General features: G+C 33.0%; 1 protein-coding gene across 3 annotated transcripts in view; it reads right to left on the reverse strand.

Moving 5' to 3' along the window:
* The window catches only part of CSMD3 (CUB and Sushi multiple domains 3), a 1,308,251-nt gene that overhangs the window by 377,420 nt on the left and 905,935 nt on the right, over positions 1-24,896 (reverse strand). For all 3 annotated transcript variants that reach the window (XM_030937706.1, XM_030937708.1, XM_030937707.1), the window contains one exon: positions 11,112-11,281. In XM_030937706.1, the coding sequence (XP_030793566.1) occupies positions 11,112-11,281 (170 nt within the window). The remainder of the gene's footprint in view (positions 1-11,111; positions 11,282-24,896) is intronic.

Consider the following 24,896-nt stretch of genomic DNA (forward strand, 5'->3'; position numbering starts at 1 on the left):
AACTGGATCATTCAACTATGAAATTTTGGAAGCATGCATAAAATTGCTTAATCAAAATGAAAGGCAAGTGTTAATTAGGAAGCCTTTAAAAAGAGAAGAGTTTTACAGTAATGATCAAGTCAATGCTATTTAACTCATAAATAAAATCTTTCAAATGTAGTTAAATAGATGAAAACATAAAGGTAACAAAGGGACAAAGCAGTATAACCAAAGATAAATTACTTTTAAACTAGTCATGAATACAAGCATACAAATAAGAAAACAAAACGAACAAAATATGCCTTTTGTTCAAAAGTAAATATATAGTACAAAGTGATTAAATTGGGTCTGACTAGAGCAATAGGACTTTTATTTGAGACTGTTACTGCTCATATTTCTATTCTAATTAAAATCAAGATCTTTAATTGTGTTTTTGTCTATTTAAGTGTAATTTCTTTTTTCTTTAATGTATATTATTATTATTAAGTTGACTTAAGGATTAATATCATGAAAGGTATTGACGGCTTTTATTAATGTTAATGAAATTATTTGATGAGACTCTAATTTGTTAAGAGGTTGCAATTGTCTGATTATTTACACTAGAACAAACTCAAACTTAACATTGCCATGTTTTAATTGCCAAAACTTTTTGTAATAAATCTGGTCCTGAAATTAGTTATGGTATACAGACTCTCCTAAATCCAGTAGGTTCAACCATGTTATAACAAACTACTTATCAACACCCAAAACTCTTGCTGTTGTGAATGATATGATAAATATATAAACAGAAAGCATGTTCTAACTCATTTATCTAATGAATTAGCAAGTGAGGTGTTAACCTGAATCCAAGAGCAGAAAGTAAATATAAAAGTAAAATGTGAAGACAGAAATTACACATACATATATGTATAATTATATAAACCTCCAAATTATTCCTCCTCTTGGATCCTAGCATTTTTACTTTTGGTCATTTGTTTTATAGGTTGATTTGGAAATTAAATACATTTTCTAAAAAGGTGAATTAGATGTCAAGTGTGCATATAAAATAAAGAACAATTTTTATAATGGTCAATCAAAAAAGGCTCTATTCTAAAACTTTTTATATTCTCTGCAAAGATAATGTAAAATAGAGTAGAGAACTTTTGTTTGCATTCAATTATTTAGGTTTCTAAAGTAGCTACATAATGTATTCTCAATTATATGAGCTAGTATGTTTTAGTGAAGGAGGAGGGAAACAATGAAGGACCAGCTTTCCAGGGGCAAGCGGTTTTTGGTTGTATAACAGAGCTGAAGTTCCAACTCTACATTAAAGTTCTGCAGCTTATTACAAATCATTTTTCTTCCTGATACTTAATGGAAGAGGATGAAGGGTTTTATGAGGCCTAACATAGCAGTCTATACAAATTGGCACTTTGAGAGTGCTTTTGAGGGGAGAGTTAATACAGGATTCCAATGAATAGCAAGCAGAATTGGCAGATATGTGTGCTGGACATACAAGATCACTGGTGTGCTAAAAAATGTTTAACAACCAGTTCTCAAACGAACAACAACAAAAAACTGTTAAATGTGTATATTTGTACGTAAGGTTTTTAAAATAGCATTTATTGCAATAAAGAGATATTGACAAACTTTTCCTAAGAAGGGTTAGATAATAAAATTTTGGCCTTTGGGAGGCATATCATCTCTGTCACAGCTACTCAGTCCTCACATTGTGGCACAGGAGCAGCCATAGACAATATTCAAATGAATGGACATGGCTTTCTCCCAATAAAATTTTACTTACAAAACAAGTGCCAGGCCCAGTTTGGCTCACACACTGTTGTTTTCCAATCCCTGGTTTTAGGGAGGTGTCGAGCAATGTACGAATGGTAATAAAATATACAATATTCATGACTGTACATTTCATATAACTAATTGATTTTTAAAGAATGCTTTTACTGTTTTTGCCAGACTTTTGTGTATGCAATTTGTGATTGCAACTGACAAACAAGAGTATTTCCTAAATAAATACTGCTTGATTGTTTTTAATGTTAACAAATAAAAGGAAAGTGAAAAATCAAGAACAAGGTTATGTCAGAACTTCTTTAGTTCGTAAATGATATGAGCAACTAATTTGGTTAATTGAATAATAGTTTTCAAATACTGAAAATAAATTTCTTCAATATATAGTGTTATTCATAATGTAATGGCCACAGACACAACCCATTTCCACTTACATCTATGTAATAAGCAAACAACAAGTTAAGCCATGTTTTGTAGCATTTGCCGGTTTCCACAGTGTAAATATTCCCATTGGCCAACATCAAGCTATCATTGAATGTGAATGTGATGTCATTGAATGGGGAGTTGGGAAGAGATGTGAAGGGGCACAGTGTGGTGTGGTATTTCTACCATAGGGATACAATATACATAAATAATCTCAAAAGCACAGATAATAGTAAAAGCAGTACAATTATTAGGAAATTTAAAAAATTGTATTTATTGCTCTTGTTTTTAATATAATTTAAGTTAATTTAATTGTAATTTAATTACAATCAATTGTAATATAACTTAATTTTTGGTACTGTCTATGTTCAACAATCAGCTCTCAAAATTACTGAAAATTTAATAATACGCTCTCACAAGTGCTACTCCCAAAGACTCACACATAGATAGGAAAGAAACTTGAAAATAATACACTTTAGAAAACAACAGGTTAATAACCTTATCATACCTCTACAAGAATGTTATTAATCAAGTCCTTTGAGTATCTAATTTTTCATAAATATGACATCATTCCTCCTAACCTTTTCTCTCCCAGTTTCAAAAGCAATTTTGAGTTACTTTACTGACTTTTCTCCATAATCATCCATAGTCCACATTTTGCATAAGAAATAAGTCTTTAGACTACACAATGCTAACCGTGGTAAAAAGATTGCCTTGAATTTTTGGAATAGAATAAATTCTTTTCCAAAGAATAAAGGAATGCTCTGCTACATTCCTTTATTCTGAACATTGTCCTTAGTTTTTATATGAAAATAACAACAAACACAGCAACAATGAAAACAGAAAATAGTATTTCTCATTGGTATTCAATTTTCATTCTACCAGGCTGACAATGGGAGCTATTCGATGTTAATTGCATAGAGCCTACATATAATAAACCCCTCTTATAAATGTTAATTGAAAGATTTAATTAGATTACATATTTACAAGTGAAGGTGAAGAAAGAAGTTCAGTATTTCTGCCATATCCTATGCCACTTTGAAAAAAATAAAATAATCAGACTCCAAACAAACTAGAGAAACATTCCCTAGATGAGTTAAGTAGAGAACAAATTAATTAGGTTCTGATTTAGGTTTCTAAGACAGGACCTTGCATTTTACCCTTTTTGGGTGGAGGAATAATAGAATACCAATAATTAGAAAACAGAAGGAACATGTACCTGGCTTTCTCTCTGGAGCCTGGAAAAGTGGCAAACATGCTTGCAGAAAAGAGGAACAACAACAACAACAACAAAAAAAAAACAGAAAACAGCAGGTATGTGCGGTTGGTGGGGCAACTGAGCCTGAGCCAGTCACATGGAATTCTGGTGTAACTCAGTGTCATATACAGAGTAATTGAAAAGTGCTTCTTATGAGCAGAAGAGAATATACTGCAGAGAGCTGGTAGATGCAAAAAGGTTTTGCAGTTGGGATAACTGGGATCCAGCAGTAGATGTCCAATTGTACTGCTGACTTCAGACCAAGTAGCAAATGAGAGAGCTCAGCAGCTGCTGCCACAAACAGATAATGCCCTAGGACAAAATGTACTTTTCATTTTTGACAACTTGAAGTCTTGATGCCAAAATATGTGCAGACGTAGAACTGGCAAATACAGAATTGACTGAGTTTATCCTGAATTGACCTAGATTAGTTTTCTCACTGCAAATTAGGTCACTTATACAAAAATCTTTTGCTACATTTCTTGCAAATTTTTATCCAGACTCTGAAATATATTCCTATTACATGAATATTCACTGAACACTTGCAGGGGCAAGCACTGTGCTGAGTGCTTTACAAACATCATTTAATTTAAAAACATTATCTAATTTAGTCATTACAGCAATACCGAATGTAAGTTTTTATTATTATCAGAATGTTTCAGGTCAAGAAGGTGAGATTTAGAAATCTTGAGTAATTTTTTCATTAATTGTATGACTGTTAAGTGATAGGTTTGAGATTTGAACCTAGGTTTACCTAACTCTAAAGCCCATTCTTAATGACACAATAGGTGTGCAGAAAAATAATCTGGAACATAATATGTTTTCAAAGGTTAGAATAAATTTGGGCAACATTGATTGAGTGGGCATGTTTATCTAATAATATATCACCAAATATAACCCTGAATTTTATAAGCTATATTTGGACAAAACAACACAGCAATGGGGAAAATATTTAGAAGTAACTATGTTGTATAAAAATATATTCACTTTTCTTAGATTAGAAACAATAACAATTGAACTTAATTAGAAAGGAAATATGTTTCTCTTGCTTTACGTAGAAAGTAGCTGAAATTATATAGTAAATTTGTCCTTTCTAGAAGAAAAAAATATTTATTGAGCATTTACTATATGACAAGCATTGTTCCTAGATGCTTGAGTTAAAGTGGAGTTAGATAGTTCCTGCTGTCTTATAGCATGTGTTCTATTGGAGAAGACAAAAATTAAAGGAATGAACCATGAATGCATAATATTTCAGGTTGTAGATCAGTGCTATGAAGAAGAATAGATCAGATTAATACTATGGAAAGAGATGATGGAGGTAAGTTTACCAGTTTATAAGAGGGTCCATTGAAGACTCTGATCATATGACATTTGAGTAGAGACCTGAAGGAAATGAGGGACACAGCCATGTGGTTATCCTGAGGAAGAACATGTAAGCAGAAGACATAGCCTGAGCAAAGGGCTTGGTGTTGGAGCGTGTGATATGGTTTGAACGTTTGTGCCTTCCAAATCTCATGATAAAATGTGATTCTACTTTTGGAAGTGGGGCCTCGTGGAACATGATGGCATCATGGGGGCAAAACCCCCATGAACACCATCCCATTGGTAATAAGAGAATTCTCTCTCAGTTAGTTCACGTGAGATCTGCTGGTTTAAAAGCCTGGAATCTGTTGTCCCTTTGCTCTCTTGCTCCCTTTCTCACCATGTAATACACCAGGTTCTCCCTTCACCTTCTGTCACAATTGTGAGCTTCCTGAGGCCTTCACCAGAAACCCAGCTGATGTTGGTGCCATGTTTGTGGAGCCTGCAGAACTGTGAGCCAATTTAACCTCTTTTCCTCATAAATTTTACAGCTTCAGGTATTTATTTATAGCAATGTAAAAAAAAACCTGGGGGGCGGGGGACTAATACAGCATGCTTGCTATATTTGATAAACTGCAGGGAGGGCATTATGCCTGGAGTGGAGTGAGCTAGAGGAAGAGTGGCAAAAGGAAAGGTCAGGAACATTAAAATTATGCCAAATCATACAGCCCATGGTAAGGGCTTTAGATTTTACTTATAATGAGATGAGAAACATAAAAAGGTTTAGAGCCAAAGCATAACATGAAAAAGGGTCACTTTTGTTGTTGATTTTGAAACAGTCTATAAAGTATGCTATGGTCTCAATATTTGTATCCCCCCCAAATTCATATGTTCAAATCCTAACACTCAAGGTGATGGTATTAGGAGGTGGGGCCTTTGGGGGCTAACTGGTCATGAGGGCAGAGCTCATAAATGGAATGAGTGCCCTTATAAAAGATATCCCAAAGAGCTTATTCATCCCTTTAGCCATGGAGTTCGCAATATGAAAATGACTCTTTGAGGAAGGTGGCCATCATCAGACACAATCTGCTAGTGCCTTAGTCTTGAACTTACCTGCCTTCAGAACTTCAAAAAATAAATGTATATCATTTATAAACCACCTAGTCTATCTTATTCTGTTATAATAGCTCACATGATCTAAGATGGTGGAAATAGGAGGATCAATTAGAAACAATGTCAGTTACACAAGTAAGAGATGATAATTTAGACCAAGGTTATTTACAAAGGTGGGAAATGATTGGTTCCAGAACTTTGAAGAAAAGAACCACAGAATTTGCTGAGAGACAAAGTGTGAAAGAAAAAAGGAAGCAAGAATGAACTCTATTTCATCATTGAGTAATTAGTTTCTATCTACTAAAATAGAGAAAAATGAGGAGACAGGAGATGTGTGTTTTGGACTGGTGAACTTTGAAATTCCCATTAGTCATTCAAGTGGAAATAGTGAGAGATCATATAGATAGAAACTGGATTTTATCACAGGTCAGAGCAGATTTTGCATTAGCTGTGCTGTTCTGTCAATGTACTTTAAGGCACATATGTTTCAAAGTTTTTTTTTAATGTGAACATTAAAGTTTTTTTGTAAACAAAATACAGTTCATGTATCTTTTTAGATTCCTTAAAGCTGCAGTGTCAAGTGAAATCCAAACCTACCTGTTGTGTGTCATTAAAGTTTTCCAAAAATAAGTAAGTAGTATGCAAGAAAATTGTCGCTTAACTCACTTACTGTTCGTATATGTAAACATTAATAGTTGAAGGGATCTAAATTATAAGAGTTTCCTATACAATCATGGATAGGTTTTATATTTGTTCTATCACCATTATAAAAACACATTATTAGCCAAGGTTGTTCATAGTGAACAGGTTAAAATACCCATTAAGTAACCACACTGGAAAAAAAAGGATTTATTCCTAAATGACCATTCTGCACCAGTTTTGTTCAATTCAGAATGGATGCAGTGAAATTTCCTTTCCACTTTAAGTAAGAATCACCATAGGAATTTTTATTTCATTTATTTTTATTATTATTGCCTTTTTGTGGCTAGAAAATGTTCTCTTTGCCTAAATAGGATTTTCTCAGATGCTATTAAAATTATTTATCCACCTTTGAAAAATGACACAAATGAACAAAAAAGTTTTACAAAAAAAAAGATTTCAATCTGGTATAAAGTTAATGACTCAAAATTATCTAGTAATATTGAGGTCAATTTTTATTATTTAGAGTAACAGTCTGCTACCTTTGAAGCACTACAGTAAAATATTTTGATATATAAACGTTCTTCATTTTAACACTAGAGCCAAAGAAGGATATAATCTTAATTACTACATTGATGGTCATCAGATAATCTGGAGAGCTTTATAAAAATCCAAATTCCCACGTGTAGATGAACTGAATCAGAAAACCTAGGAGGAGTGCCAGTAATCAAAACTTAAAAAAAAAGAAATCTAGAGGAGTCATATGATGGCTTACACTTAGAACTCACTGGTGCAAACTCTACTGGTGTGATTTTAAATAACTAAAGTTCTTTATAGAAAGAAAGGAGAAGGAGAGAAGAAAAAAGACAGCAGGTGAGTGAGCAAGTGAGTGCCTTCCTGGACACTGAACTCTCAGAGACAAAAGTTGTACACGAATGTTTGCATGGAAATAGATGTAGATACACACACATATTATTGTTGTTGTTGTCATTTTTGCTTTAGTCAGAATCCAATATAGTTATGTCATACAGTAAATGAAACCAGAAAAAAATCTCTCCTCCTAAACTTGATTCTCATATAAGGATTACAAGAGAGTGTCATTCCAAAAAATGTAATCAATGCTACCACATAAAAGAAAAAGCAATGATTTTAAATTCTCTCAGTCAAGGGTCAGCAGGTTTTATAATGGGCTCTTTGTTTTCATTTCTTATTATATCCTAGTCTAAATACAGGAATCTAACTGACTCCACTATGTTCGATATTGTAAAGTACTGCAGATGGGGATTAACTTTCATGGATTAGTTTTCAATTAGGCAAATAACTTTCCACCCTAAGATGACTTTGCGCTCCATAATTTTTGAGAATTAATAATATATCTTTTTGAGGGTTCATCTTTCTGTTTGTATATAACTAAATGTGTCCATGTTAAGGGGTATCTTTCAGCTAATAGTTGCCCATCGGATTAATGGGAAGAATGAGGTAACATTAAGCATCTTATCTTTTATTCTGGCAGAGAGACCATGAAGAAGACAAATTTGGAATCTAAAAGTTCACCCTAAATTGTATTTATAGAGTAACTTGCTGAAACTGTTTTCAAGTAATAATTCAAAATAAATCTCAGGCAAGTCTGAGTAGAAGGATAATTGAATTGGTGTGTTTCTATTATAATATTTAGTATATAGTATTTTCAACTTTGGAGAATGTATATTCTTGGAAAATTAAAGAATTCTTAAAAATCATTGGGGACATAAATTTTTTAACTTTTTACACATATGAGAGAAATCTGTATTTGAAGAAATCCTTTAAAGGGCCTTAAATTGAGTCTTTTTTTTTTCTTTTTTTCTGCCTTCTTTCATTGCTCCCTATTATATCCCCCTGTGTTGTCACTTATGACTGAAGTGCCACCCTTCTCAAGGTAGCACATATTAGAAATGTATGTGGCTTTATTCCAAAAAAGTAAGACCTTGGTTAGAATGTTTTATTTTATTATTAAAAGGAATCATTTGTTAGCCCAAATAAATTCTCCAAATAATATCAGTATAGAAAAGAAATGGATGCATTTTAAGCATCACAAAGACATATTTTAGGGAGAACAGTAATCGGCATGAGTGATAGATGTAAAGAAACATTTCCTGAATTTTAGCTCACCAACACATGTTTATTATTGTTGCTTGTGCAATACGGAGTAGTAGCTAGACTAGCTCACAGATCTTATCTATGTATTGATACATTTCCCCGCATAATTTGCTTGAAAATAAAAAGCACTGCCTCAGTTTTATATACAAGCAACCTATTAATCTCAATGTTAACTCCAATTGAACAAACATAATTTATTTTAACAGAAACACCTAAACAATGAACTAGAGGTGGAAGAGTTTTACATAGTGAATTTCGTTGCCAGTTGGTGAAAAATGCGGAAAATAAGAATGCATATATTAATCCTAAATTAATATTGAAATTGTATACATCTGGCTGGGCGCGGTGGCTCAAGCCTGTAATCCCAGCACTTTGGGAGGCCGAGACGGGCGGATCACGAGGTCAGGAGATCCAGACCATCCTGGCTAACCTGGTGAAACCCCGTCTCTACTAAAAAATACAAAAAAACTAGCCTGGCGAGGTGGCGGGCGCCTGTAGTCCCAGCTACTCGGGAGGCTGAGGCAGGAGAATGGCGTGAACCCGGGAGGCGGAGCTTGCAGTGAGCCGAGATCCGGCCACTGCACTCCAGCCTGGGCCGCAGAGTAAGACTCCATCTCAAAAAAAAAAGAAGAAGAAGAAAAGAAATTGTATACATCTAGATACATTGTGAGAAATTTTCCCCAAAGCCTATACAAATCTTACAAGTATATAGTGTTACTGTGTTAGAGAGCCATCAATTATCATGAAATAATATTTTTTTAAAAAAGAAACTAACCAATAACGTCAAAATCGTTAATTTTTAAAAAAAAAAAATCTCCCCCTGCAGTCTATTTGGAATTCCATTTTTTTTTTTCAAGATTTGTGAAAACAGAAATATAATGAATTTTTCACCTGGCTTAAGAAAATCTTAACGATTAGAAGAACAAAGCTATATAATTATTTTTAAAATATTTAAATGTGACTTTTAGAAGTGTTTAATTTTACTCTAATGATAAATATAAATCATATTTACCAAAATATTTAAATTGAAAATACAAATCAGTAACTATGAAAATATTTATTTGCCAAAATGTTGTCTTTTTAGAAAAGTAGACATTTGATTATTTCGAAATGTTTAAATAATGTTTATACCACTAGTCATTATCAACAAAGTACATTTTTTCTTAATTGATAGACATTGACTTGTTAGGTTTATATATTCATAAAAAGTATCTGAAAGAGATCAAATGAAATCCACAGGCAGACAGCCCGGGCGGCACCTTGAGCCTAGTTAAAAGTTGACCCCGGACCTAACCGATTATGTTATCTATAGATTTTAGACGTTGTATAGACAGGCATTGTGAAAGTCCCTGTCTTGTTCTTTTTCTGTTCTAATTACCAGTGCTTGCCATATATCTCTCAACTTCCTGAGCCCAGTATAAACATATCCCACCATATGTCTCCCCTCCATAGGTCTCTCAACTTCCTGGGCTCATCCCACCATATGTCTCCCCACCATATATCTTTCAATTCAAAGACTACCATATATCTCAACTTTAGAAAGACACCACCTGGAAAGCCCCCGATAAGAACACAGCCGTTTGTGAGAGTGCGGGAACCAATAAAAAAACTGCTAAATGTATAAACTTAAAATGTTAACCAATTGTAATGCTGTAACCTAGAGAATTCCCTCATTCCTCTGCAACTTTACAAGTCCTGTTTACATTAGGCTATAAAAGGCAAACACACGCATTGTTCGAGGCCCTCTTGTATGTTGTGAAACGGAGGGACCAAGTTCGAACTTGCATTAAAGATCCTTGCCGCTTGGCTTTGACTCTGGACTCTGGTGGTCTTCTTTGGGGAACAAACAGTCTGGGCATAACATATCCAGAGTCATAAATGCAAAAGATTCTTCATATATTAACAAAAATAAATAAGTTATATTATAGACAATATAATACAAATAGAAACAAATTACTATTATATTTCTTAAAGAAATGACCATCGAATGACCATCAAAAAGCAAGTTTTTTTTTCCAGAAATAAGATTTTAAAAATTATGATTTATGGGAACAGAGAAAGTAGACAACAAGGTGAGTAATGAATTGCTTTACCTTTTAAATATTTAAACATTAACAAAAATAAGACAAAGAAACATATTGTATGATGGTCATTTGATGATGTTTTATATATAATACTTATTAGACAAGATATTTGGCATTAAAGTTTTCTTATTTTGGTATTATTAAAATATTAAAATTCATGTATCATAAAATAGTTACCTTTATTATAAATAAAAATTGGAAACAAAGCATACTATTTTAATGGAAACAATAATAGAAAATGAGAATTAATATATAATTTGAATGCGTGAATGGCAGAATCAACTTACAGTTAATACTATATACATTCACACATATATAGGCATATATATTTATCTACTGGTGTATATTTAATGGCTAAAAATGATCAAAATACAAGTATGTCTGAGTTCACCTACCTTAAGAACATCTCCTTGTGCTAAATGAAATGTTCTGGCTGAAATGTTGATTCCCTTGCCTGCTTGAACCTGAATACTATAAATGCATTCATGGTTGTTTTCATAGTTGAGTGGATAATTTGGAGACAGCAAAATTCCTTCATTATTTGTTGCCGATGCACCACATTCAGCTGCAGGTAAAACAGAATATTGAAGTATAGTTGAATAGATAGCAGTATCGTTTTCATGCAATGTCATGTATGGAAGTGTAATGCATTTTATTTTACCTAAAGTTTAGCAGAAAAATAATATACAGAATGACTTTATGTTGTAAATGATTAATTCCCTCCACAAATAACGTATGGGAGGAAGAGACTACAGCTCATGGAGAGGACAACTGTGTACAAATGAAAATATACAACAGTTGTAGTAATTTTCCCCCTGGATTAAAGGATAGCATAGGAAAGGATGAGAGCACAATTTTAAGAATGTATTTTGCATTTGTAGATTTCTGATAAATTTAATCCATTTAAATTTATAATTTAGCTCTTTTAAATGAAAGGGACATATATTAATTTTGGTTTTGAATAATTCTAACTTGATCTTTTAAAACCTTTGTACCTTTTTAATTAATTTGACCCTTCTTTTTTCTCCTAGTACTCAGTATTCCGCTGATACAAGAATTTCAATAATAAAAAGGGAATCAAATATTACATTATCTTTGAAAACTGATATAATAGTTAAACCCCCCTGGTAATAATAGTTAACCAATAATTGTAACAAATTGGGCATCTTTGGAAATTATATCACCTTTCTCAGTATAAAAAATTAGACTACATGAAGGCATTCGCATAATAGATAAAATGGTTTCGCTAAACCTTCAGGACTAATTTTGCAAAATTTGAGGAACTGTCTAAACATTTAGGAAAATGTGAGAATTTCTCAACAAATTTAGTTCGAATTTAATTTTAATGTATTTCAGCACAAAAAGCTTGTGGCAGTATTGCAAAAACAAACAATAAGTCCTTAAAAGTCTTAAATATGTTTCAGAAATTCAATAAACTCAGCTTTCTGTCTTATCTAATAACTTCATGTTACCAAACCATAGGGCAAAAATATTTACATTTTCAAATATTTAAGTGAAAAGGAAAAAAAAAAAAGCAAGTTTTTTTTCCCAGAAATAAGATTTTAAAAATAATGATTTATGGGAACAGTCAGAGAAAGTAGACAACAAGGTGAATAATGAATTGCTTTACCTTTTAAATGTTTAAACATTAACAAAAATAAGACAAAGAAACAAAAGCCTATTGAAATAAAAATGATCAAGAAGAAGCAGTCAGTATAATATCAACATTTTGTGAAAAATAATAAAAACTAATGGTGTTATACTAACAGACAGTATTACACAATAAAAGTTTCCTCTAAATTCCTTTTAAAGAAAAAAATATCAAACTTCTAATACTGATTTAAATTCTTTCAATGTTACTTAAACATGTTCAAAAAATAGATACATCTTTATGCTTTTAGCTGCGCACAATTATAATACCAAACCAGTTTACAAATACAGGAACAAAATGACAAAAACAATAAAATAAAAAATAGCAACATGTATCTAATGAGGCGTAAGGTTTTGTTTTCCTAAAATTAAACCGCCTTTGGCAATGTGGCTCATGTAACAGCTGCTGGAGTGTAGGCTTTTGGAGTTTGCTACACCTTTAATTACTCTATGCTGTGTAACAACTTGATTCTCCCTCATATTATGCCTCTGTGAACTGCTGAGAAACTTTCATCTGCATAGTGCAAGAGAATGCCAGGCATCCATCACTTAGTGGAAATCATTTACATTTTATTTCTACTTTATTTATTTCTACTAGCTTTTTGGAATATAAGCATGTTTGTGGGGGCATGAAGACAAATGTAATCTGGATTACACAGGTGATCTAAAATGCACATATATTTTTGTCAATTAGATTATTTAGAAGGAAATGCTAATTATTTTATTTTACAGAGTCATGAAGTTTTGAAAATATAAATGGTTTTAGTTCTTGTCTGTAATAAGTCGACACAATATTTTTCAATTGCACATCTAATCTTGCACTTTCTGGTTAAAATATACTGATGATCAGCAAGTCAAAATCCAGAGAATGTCATACAAGGCCATTTACAAAGTGATCCCAGTGTGCCTGTTCAGCTATTACCTAGCCTTCTCTGCCATGGACCTTGCGATTTAGCTACCCTGAGCTACTACTGGCCCTTGGCCACAGTCACACTCTGAGCCTTTGAACATGCTATTTTCTCACATATGAACACCACCTCTGGTCCCAAGAGATGTGAATAAAGAAAATTATGGCCCATGAGGAAAATTACTTGATATGGAATTAAACTGTTATGGTTCTTTTCAGTATCGGGTGGCTGTGATGGTAAATGAAATTGAAAAAAGCAACACCACATTAAAATATCACAGATAATTTTCAAGAATAATAGTTGTGGTTCCATGCTTATGAATGCCCAGCAAAAATATCGTAACTTCAAAATTTTCATTATATATAACATGACTAGCACACCAAGTTTTCATAAAGCTTATTTAAACTGAGAAGATAAGTACTGGCAAACTGTGACTGAATATTCTTAAGATATGTTAAAATTGAGAAAAGGAACTAGCAGCAGAACAGCTGACTACAAGAGAGAAGCATGGTTAGTTGATATAAGGAAGACAAGCGCATATATGAAAACGTCAATTACATGAGAAAGAGGAATTTGAGCAAAGCAAATCGTAAAGATCCAACTGGTAAAGGCAAGTTGAAAAAGTTATCTCTCAGCCATAGTGACATTTATGGAGAGTGTACCACTATCACTGAATAATCACAAACGTATGACTCAGAAGATTATGTCAATGTTAATGTTTTCAGTCAGGTGCTATAAGGAATAGCACATGTAAAATAAAACATGTATGTAAAAAATGTGTTACAATAAAAAAACTACAAGGTCACTGTAATATAAATAATTTATATACTTGGTTGAGAATGTACTGAAAGATATTTGAAGTCACTATAGGCACATGATAGAATGCTCTGATTTGGAAAAAACAAATCAATAGGTTGATTCCACATATATTTATGAAATATTTATTATGTACCGGATGGTGAGGGGAATAGTTGAAGCTCTTATGGGACTTACTTTCCAGAGGAAAAGATGGATGTTTATCATACAATCACTCAAATAAAAATATAGTATGTGAAAGCATTAACTGAGAGCCCTGACCTGTCCTGAACAGCTAGGAAAGACTCTCTGAAGTACTACAACTTGAAAATGGACGAGTAAATTAAGGGTGACGGGAGAAGGCAAGTGGGGGAAAAGAATATTCCAAACAAAAGAAACATATCTAAAAACATTATTGGAGCGGGTGGGAGATGGAGGAGATAATGACAGGTTCTAGGAACTGAAAGACCTGATGTGAAAAAGCTTTCTTTGTGCAAGGTTGATCTAGAAGTAGATCTCTGAGGATGTTTATCTGGTGTGATAGGAGAAGAAATGTTCTTTCTTAGGTGTGTATGAATGGAGAAGTCATTAGGTGTGAGCTGCTTGTTCTTGTGATGGGGAAATACTTTTGTCTTTAAGGCTTGGAATGTTGGTTGCAGAATTTGAAGAGCAAAAAAGGAGACTGAATGAGAGCTACATTTATAAAATTTTTTGAGATTTTGGGTAAGGAAACCACTGCTTCAGAGTTTAGGGGTTGCAATATTTTCTGGAGGTGAGGTAAGCACACTTCTTCCTACATTAACATAAGCCCAGGACATTGTTTCTCTCATGTCTTGGTCTAGAGTGAGTTTTATGTTCTTGATAACTGATGTCACTAACTGATAAAGCCTATGTTTGATAATAAGAATTTCTTACAAAATAATCAGTGTAAAACTAGGTAGTAATGTTTCCTCTCTATAATTTGAACTAGGGGGTGGTGTCATCTTTAAATCATAAAAATTAGTAATATGAAAACATTACATAATTTAGCAGTGTTAAGAAAATATTTTTGGAAAATAAGTACTTAGTGTTCTTTGTAGCATATAAATATTTTCTGTGCAATTTCCAGTGTATACATTGTATATGACGAATTTTCTGAAAAGCAAATCCTATTCACATAAAATACCTTTTTATTTAAATGCACAGGTTAAGATATCTATTTGAGTTACCAATATGAAACTCTTTGCTGAATATGAAAATAGTATGTTGATAAATGTGACTTTAGTTGGATTGGAGTGGGAAAGATGTGCACTGAAATCTGATGATAAGAGTCATTGCTACAGTGAAGAATTCACTAGAGCAGGGATACCCATTGAATTTCAATATTTTCATACTAACTGAAAAACAGACAAGCCATGCATCATTAATCTCCATTACTGGGATAAGAACATCTGGTAGCATCTATTGTGTACATACAGTCATATATTTTTAGATAAACTGATAAAATGCTTTTCAGCAATTTGACTGGAAATCTGAAAAATGTCTAGATCAGTAAAGTTCACAGTTACTTTTTTAAAAATTTGCATTACAATTGAGTCTCTTTATTTTCAAACTGTTTTGTGAAAGCAGAGAAAATATACTTGATTTAGATTGTTCAGAAAACTTACAATGTTTTTAAACATAAATATATGGTATGCAAGTCAAATTAGGAGTAGCATTGAGCAGAAATATATTTTTTCCATATGTTTAATTATTACAGAAGAAAAATAATGATAATATATGATTTTGCTCATAGAGGATCATATGAGGATCAAATCCAAATCAATCATTTCTTTTTTGCATGTGAATTGAGGTTTTTCTCATTTTTATCAGCTAGTTGAACCCGTTATATTCCAAATATAATTTAGATTTTATTTTATTAAGTTAGGATATCACTGATTATAAAAGGCATTGTTATGTGTCTCTAAAAAAGCAAAAATGCTGGCAATACACTATAATAGTCATTGATTGTCAGATACATACATATTTCACAAATGTTAGTTTTTTAAAATGGGACATCTAAAAATTGTGAAATATGGTAAAATGTGTTATTAAGGTTTTTTTTTGTTTTTTTTTTTTTTTGTTTTTTTTTTTGGAGCACTTCTCCTAAGATGCCTTTTCAACTTGAAAGTATTAATAACACTTTGCTCTTCAGAAATTTTTAGTCAAAAATATTTTATTTTCTTAAATAGGTATTTTAATAATGCTTGGATTTTCAGAAGTGGGTAGAAATTGTAGGGTAGAAAGATACATTAATTTCCTTATGCCCCTACTGAGAATATGAGAATCCATTAGCATTACTTGCATACAGTCTTATTTTTTCTTTCTTTTGTTCTTCGTAGGCAATAATAATACTTAACTGGCTTTCTCCTTTTAGCCTCTCTAAATACATGTATGTATCCATGTGCAAACTAGTGCTACTTCAAGTTATTTATAAATCAAGAGTTTAAACATTATTTTGAAGAATTTCAAAAAAGTTTCATAGTTACTTTTTTCCCTTAAGCATTTGTTTTTAATGCATTTTCTATAATCATTTTTTACCATGTAGAATTTTATTTTTGTGTGTGAATTGCAGTCATAATTGAAACGTTTAAATTCAAAACTTTTTAAAATAAATTATATCATTTTCTTTAAAAAATATTGACTATTTCCTATAATCTGACATTGTCTTTTCATCTTTTCTTCTTTCCATGAACAGATATTGAAGGTCTACTGTGCTGAGTTAAATATTAAAAATAATGTTCTTAATAAAAATAACTATGGATATGCCTGATACTGTATTAGGTCTTGGGGATAAGTCCTCGTCCTCATGTGATATGTACTCCAAAAAAGAGGCACACATGGAAACTGGTACATGCACTAACATGTAGTCTCTAGTATGATACAAGTTCGTGTAATAGGCTGAAATGGCAAAAATGAAGAAGTAGTATTTTTTAAAGGAACCACAAGAGAATTACATTAGGGCAGATTTCATGACTGTGTTATCCTTGATTTGTGTAAGAAATGTGGTTCCAAAGGTAATCAAAATGTATGAAGAAGGGATTCCAGGCAGAGTGAAATACTTGAATGAAAGTATAAATAGGCAAACCAAATTGACATTAGTTAGAAGAACCAAAATTCATACACCATTCTAAGACATTTGGACTTTATCCTGTAGGCAATAGAGATTCATAGAAGAGTTTTAAAAAGAGAAAAACATGACCAACTTTGAAAAATCCACTAGGGCAGCTCTATGAGGAATGAATTGTAGTCTAGGGTTACTAGAGGGTGAAAATCCTAGAGAAGATTATTGTAGTGTTACAGACAGAAGATGAGAACTCCAACTATGGAGGAAGAGGAGATGCAAAAGTAAAAGTTATAGAACTTGGAGACAAGTTCGGTGTGGGGGCATGAAAGAGAGGGAAAGGTAAAGAAGACAAGCAGTGGCTTTGATTATAATGCTGATGAATGTATTTTTGCACAAGATAAATTTGGTATGCCTGTTGGATGTCAAGTAAAGTACACCAAGCAGCTAGGCATATTTGTACCCATGGGGTTGATTTTTTAAAGCCACAGACAGAAAGGTTTATCCAGAGAATATATATATGTACACACACATACATATATATGTGTGTATATATATATACACACACACACACACACACACACACACATATTGAGAAGAGAAGCAAACTAAGACAAAGGTACGCTCAGCAAGAGAATTTAACAGGTAGACAAAAGGGACATTCAAAGAAGGTGGTATCATGGAATAGTAAAGAGAGGATAGTTTTAAGAAAATAATTGCCATCAGTGTTAAATCAGAGTTTAATTAAAATGAAAACTGAGAGTACATTGACTTGGGCAATTAAGAGGTTGAGAAGACAGGAACTACGATATTTTCTGTAAAGGGGAGGTGATATAGGTTTGAAGGAAGGGTTTTTTTTTTTTGTTTTGTTTTTTGATGTTTTTGTCTTTGGTTTTGTTTTGTTTTTTGTTTAGTTTTGAATTAAAAACATCTCAGGACGTTTATATTTTAAGCGAAAGGAATAGTACAGAGGTGGAGGGTGACTGGGATTTTAAAATGCTATCTCTGAGTCAGAACACCCGAAAATATAATAACTTAAAACTAGGCTAAGAAGCCACTTGAAAAAAATCTATGTGATTTTTAAATATAATAACTTAAGACATGGATTTAAATTCCATGTACACTATAATTATTACTATAGAACACCATATATATAATAAAAAATCCTTCAAAAATAACAACAAATTCTATGGTAGTTTTCAAATAAATGGCTTTTTATTTAAAATTCAATGAAAAAATATGAACATTGTGCTCAAAATAGATTGCTTTGTTTTCATTAGTTTTTGAACACTGCATATTGGGCCAAGATTATTATAAATTTATAATGACAAGACCTTTAGAGCATAGACCTTTGACTATCTCATTTAACTCAACTGGTAAGAATGGTATTACAATAATTATGCCTATGTCAAAAATGTTTCTGTATAAATATTCCTTTCTCTTTAAAATAATTTTACACATTTTTGTGATGCAAAGAAAAGGCAATCCTTTATGCAACAGTTTTGTTTTCATGTATTTTAGTCAAACTGTCAAACCAAATTGTAGTGTTGAGTATCCTGAGAGTGAGGAAACATGTCATAATATTTCTTATATCCCATGATTCTTATATACTTCTCTAGAGCCGTGAAAACCCAATAAATACTGTTAATTCAGTAACAAGGAGGTAGGAATACTAAGAAAAAGAGAGATTCATTATTCTTGGAAGTGTGAGAGGTAGTAATTGCTGAAAACAAGAACAAAATATACTTCCTTTATCTAATAGATTATCTTTTATCTAGTATGGATTTTTTATTAATAGATTTATTTAATTTCTCTGCATACTATATGCACACCTTATCTGAAGCTGAGATGAGCAATAGCAATAGCTAATAGTAGCTGTTAAGTGCTTACTATTCTAAATTCTTTAAATACGCTTCTCAATGAAGTAAACCTGCGTTTCAGAAGACAAATTTGAAGATGTGAGTGGTAGAATAAGGTACCCAAGATCACAAAATGGGTGAACATTAAACACAGATGGGTCTGTCTCCAGATCCAAGACACTTAACCCCTACATGATATTTCCACTCAGAGGCAAATAAGATACAACCATACAATCAAGGAAGTTCACTTTCTCAAAGACTATAGGAATTTCTATAAATTACTATGCTACAAAGCAAAAGGTGCAAGAAAGTAAGAAATAAGGTTTACAGGTTTAAGGAGAGAGACATTGCTTCTGATGAAAAAGTCAGAGAATGCTTTATCAACAAGGTAGCATTTTGGCTGAACTTTGAAGAATGCGTAGAATTTTGATTGGATGAGAAGAGAAAAGGCAGATTCAGGGGAAAGAAGGCAATTCAATTTAAACATATTAATTTTCCTGGTATTGGGGAAAAAGGGAAAGGCAGGAGCAACTTTTAATTTTACTTAGTTCAATTAATATTTTTATATAGTGTCCCTTCTAATTTCATAACTGCCTTGGCACCATGGAAATATGCTCTCTGCAATGAGTTAATTAAATACTTAAAATTATACTTAATCTTAAACCATAGGTATTAGGGATGTTAAAAACAGTTTTTCTATTTATAGATTGAGACACAAGTTTCAGATTAAGCATAACCTTAATAAATTTCTCTAGTAGGGCAGGAGAAAAAGAAGCCAATGGGAGCAGACAGTTTCCTGAGCATTTTCTTCTATTACTTTAGAGTGGTCACTGTCTATCTAATAATTTTTAATGAAAAGATAAGGAAGCAAATAAGCCAAGCATTCTTAAATATTAGGCTGCTTTTTGTATTACTGACAGACCCCCAATATCTAATTCAATCCAATGTTATAGCAAACAAAACTTTTAAAAGATTTTTTTTCAGCACATTTAAAGAGAAGTTTATAATATAATCAGCCCTTGAGCAAATCAAGGGTTAGGGGATTGACTCTCCATGCTTTGAAAATTTGTCACCTGTAATCCCAGCACTTTGGGAGGCCGAGGTGGGTGGACCGCCTGAGGTCAGGAGTTCGAGATCAACCTGGCCAGCATAGTGAAAACCCATCTCTACTAAAAACACAAAAATGAGCTGGGCATGGTGGCGGACGCCTGTAATCCCAGCTACTTGGGAGGATGAGGCAGGAGAATCATTTGAACCCAGGAGGCAGAGGTTGCAGTGAGCCAAGATAGCGCCATTGCATTCCAGTCTGGGCAACAAGAGTGAAACTCCATCTCAAAAAAAGAAAAGAAAATTTGTGTCTAACTTTTGACTCTCCTGAAACTTAACTCCTAATAGCTTACTGTTGACCCACAGCATCACTGATAACAGTCAATTAACATATATTTAGTATGTTATATGTATTATACACTATATTCTTACAATAAAGTAAGCTAGAGCAAAAATGTTATCAAGAAAATATATTTATAGTACTGCATTTATTGATACTGTAAGTTTATGTTATCAGCTTACAAGGTGAATCAAATGTCTGAAATGCTAGGCCATCACAGCTGCAGACATCAATCTATGGTACATATCAAGCAATTCACATTTTTTGCTGGTGAGCTGAGAGAGAGACAAAGTCTTGCTCTGTCGTCTAGGCTGGAATGCAGTGGCACTATCTTTGCTCATGCCTCACCCTCCAGTAGCTGGGACTACAGGTGTGTGCCACCATGGCAGGCCAATTTTTGTGTTTTTAGTAATAAAGGGCTTTTACCATGTTGGCCAGGTTGGTCTCAAACTCTTGGCCTCAAGTGAAACACCCGTCTCGCCCTCTCAAAGTGTTGGGATTACAGACGTGAGCCACTGCACCCGGCCCAATTCATGTCTTTCTTGTAATATCGTGACATTTTTCTGCTTCCTGGGAGTACTTCCAGCATTGCTAGTGTCACTTCATATCCATGGCATTATTCAGTTTATGGTATTGCGTTAAACAACAACAACAACAAAAACTTATAACTTACACAAATCACATTTTACTGCACTATGCAGTGTACTGGAGAGAAAAATTGCTCATGTGAAGATGACTGACACCATATGGTACTTTAAGCAAATACTTGCAACACTTGGGCTCACCATAATAGCATAAAGAAGTGGCTAAGAAATTATTACTGTAGTACAGTATGTACCATAGTTAATTTTATGCAGTTGTGATTTCATATGGTATCTTTATATTTATTTACATTCCTTTCCACTTCAAATGGTGCCATGCACGGCCTATAAGTGTTTATGTGGGTAAGTTTGGAAAAATGTTAACTTTTTATAATAGATTTGTACACATTTTATGGTAGCAAATGATAAAATAGACTGATGTCTACCTACATTTTATGCATTCATGGCATATCTGTGTTTTTCTCTCTTATTTTTAGATTAGGTTAGGAGGTTTTTGTTTGTTTGTTTGTTTGTTTGTTTGTTTTGGTTCATCTGTGAGTTTTTTCAAATTGTCACAAATCTCCAAAAAGTTTTCTAATATATTTATCAGAGAAAAATTGCATATAAGTGGACCTGAATTATTCAAACTTGTATTGTTTGAGTGTCAACTGTATGATGAATGTGTAAGGAATATATTAGGTAAGTTAAGACATTGGTAACAAACAAACAAAAATCAAATAAAACCAGGTTAGAAGTTACTTTATGAGAAATAAAATCTTCATTAAGTCACTTAAGCTGAACATTGATTCAGATTTTATTGAATAAATAACATTAAATTTTTTTTCAAAGTAAGATCATCATGCATTCCCACTTATGCTCTCCAAAACTAACATTATTTAACATTTTTCAAACTAATATGCAAATTTTCAGTTAAATGAACATTTTTTCACTTGGAAGGTAGAAGGGCAAGGGAGATTTTTAGTGCATTACTCATAGTAAATATTCAAAAAGCCCAGAAGAACTTAAGAACTGCTTGCAGTACAGTTTGAAGCCAGGTAGTGTGATGCCTCCAGCTTTGTTCTTTTTGCCTAGGATGGCATGGGCTATTTGGGCTTTTTATTTTTGCATCAATATGAATTTTTACAGTAGTTTTTTTTCTAATTATGTGAAAAATGTCATTGATAGTTTGATAGGAATAGCTGCAGTTCAAAATAAACAAAACAGCATGGTACTGATATAAAAATAGAAACATAGACCAATGGAGCAGGTTAGAGGACCCAAAAGAGAAGCCATATGCTTACAATGATCTGATCTTTGACAAAGCCAACAAAAACAAGCATAAGGGAAAGGATTCCCTATGCAAAAAATAAATAGTGTTGAGATAACTGGCTAGGCATATGGAGAAGATTGAAACTGGACTCTTTCCCCTTTCATCATATACAAAAAACAACTCGGGATGGATTAAAGCCTTAAATGTAAAACCTAAAACTATAAAAGTTCTGAAAGAAAACCTAAGAAACACCATTACCTAGCTCCTGACAAAGGTTTCATAATGAAGATGCCAAAAGCAATAGAAAGAAATACAAAAATTAAGAAAGAGAACACAATTAAACTAAAGAGCTTCTGCAAAGCAAAAGAAAGTATTAACTGAGTAAACAGACAACTGACAGAATATGAGAAAATATTCACAAACTATGAATCTGACAAAGGTCTATATCCAGAATCTGTAAGAAACTTAAGTTTGCAAGCAAAAAACAGACAACCTTATTAAAATATGGGCAAAGGACATGAACAAACACCTCTCAAAAGAAGACATAAATGTGGCCAATAAGCATATAAAAAATATTCAATTCATGACTCATTAGAGAAATACAAATCAAAACCACAATGAGATATCATCTCACACCAGCCAGAATAGCTATTAACAAAAGTCAAAAAATAATGGATGCTGGTGAGGCTTTAAAGAAAAGGGAATGCTTACACATTGCCGGTGAGAATGTAAGTTAGTTCAGTCATTTGGAAAACAGTTTGGATATTTCTCAAAGAAGTTAAAATACAACTATTATTTGACCCAGAAAGCCCATTACTGAGTATTTTCTCGAAGAAATATAAATTGTTCTACCAAAAAGTCACATGCATCCGTATGTTCGTTGCAGCGCTATTCACAGTAGCAAAGACATGGAATCAACCTAGATGTTCATCAACAGTGGACTGCACAAGGAAAATGTGATACATATACACTATGGAATACTACGTAGTCATAAAAATGAATGAAATCATGTTCTGTGCAACAACATGGAAGGAGCTGGAGACTATTATCTTAAGCAAATTAATGCAGGAACAGAAAGTCAAATACCACATGTTCTCACTTATAAGTGGGAGCTAAACACTGAGTACACATGGAAACAAAGAAGGGAACAGTAGACACAAAGTGAAGGGTGGGAGTAAGGCAAGAATTAAAAAAATTACCTATTAGGTACTATGCTCATTAACTGGGAACGAAATAATCTGTACACCAAATAGCCATGACATGCAATTTACTCATGTAACAAACCTGCACATGTACCCCCTGAATCTAAAATAAAAGTTGGAAAAAATACCTGTTTCAAGGCTCATTTTACAAAAATGTAATCCTAATTAATTTATATTATGCTTAATTGCAGTTAATTTATCACAAAGAATTTCTAGCATAATTTGTCAATCCTGCCCTTCATTCTAATAAGTTTAGGCCTTTAAAGCAGAGATATGGCTCTGTACCTCACACTTAAAGCAGCACTAGCTAATTAGATGCACAGGATGGTGAAACAGGAGCTTCTATCATCATCCTCTGAAGTAGCATCAACTTAAACAAGTATCTACAAACAAAAGTACCGTTGTGGAAATCTGGAAGTCCAGTAAAGAAGTTCCAACAGACTGTGGCATCATAAAATCCAAAAATTGACTTATCAAAGGAAGAATAGCACCAGGTTGCCTATGTCACCTGTACCCCAGGTGGCACAGCTTGATGCTAAGAGAAGCCCCCACAGCCCATGATTTCTCCTACATGGAAAGTAAAAGCATAGTGACTGAGTGCCTGACACCTCCAGCATACAGAACACTGTCTAATAGACCCATTTCTTTCTTGCTTCACCTAGAATCCAGAAGTGGTTGACACTGCTCAGTAATTGGGAGAGGCTGGCAGGAGAGAAGGGAGGCTGCAGAAGCTACTAAAAGCTCCATTGACTCCAACAGAGAGGCTACCATGAGATGTATGGGATGCCTTGCCTCCAGAACCCCAGATCACCCAGGCAGATAATCAACAAAGAAACACTGTACTTGAACTACCCTATAGACCAAATGAACCTAACAGATATAGCATTTCATTCACCAGCAGCAGAGTACACATTCTTCTTAAATGAACATGAAATATTCTTCAGGACATATCACATGTTAGGCCACAAAACAAGTCTGAACAAATTTAAGAAGATTGAAGTTATACCAAGGACCTTTTTCAACTTAATGGTATAAAACTAGAAGTTGGTAACAGGAGGAAAACTAGAAAATTCACAAATACATGGAAATTAAACAACATGATTGTGAGCAATAAATGGTTAAAAGAAGAAATCAAAAGGAAAATTTAAAAATATCTTCAGGCAAATGAAGGAGGAAACATACAAAACCTTATGGGATGCAGCATTGTCCAAGAGAGAAGTTTTCATTTATAAATGGCTGCATGAAGAAAACAGAAAGATCTCAAATAAACAACCTAACTTTACCCCTCAAGCTAATAAAAAAAAAAAAGAAATAGCTAAGCTCAAAGTTAGTGAAAGGAAAAAGACAAACATCAGAGCAGAAATAAATGAAACGGAGACTAGAAAAACAGTAAAAAACATCAACAAACCAAGAGTTGGTTTTTTGAAAAAATAAACTAAATTTGTA

Source organism: Rhinopithecus roxellana, chromosome 9 (assembly GCF_007565055.1).
Source record: "Rhinopithecus roxellana isolate Shanxi Qingling chromosome 9, ASM756505v1, whole genome shotgun sequence".
In the NCBI taxonomy this organism is placed as follows: Eukaryota; Metazoa; Chordata; class Mammalia; order Primates; family Cercopithecidae; genus Rhinopithecus; species Rhinopithecus roxellana.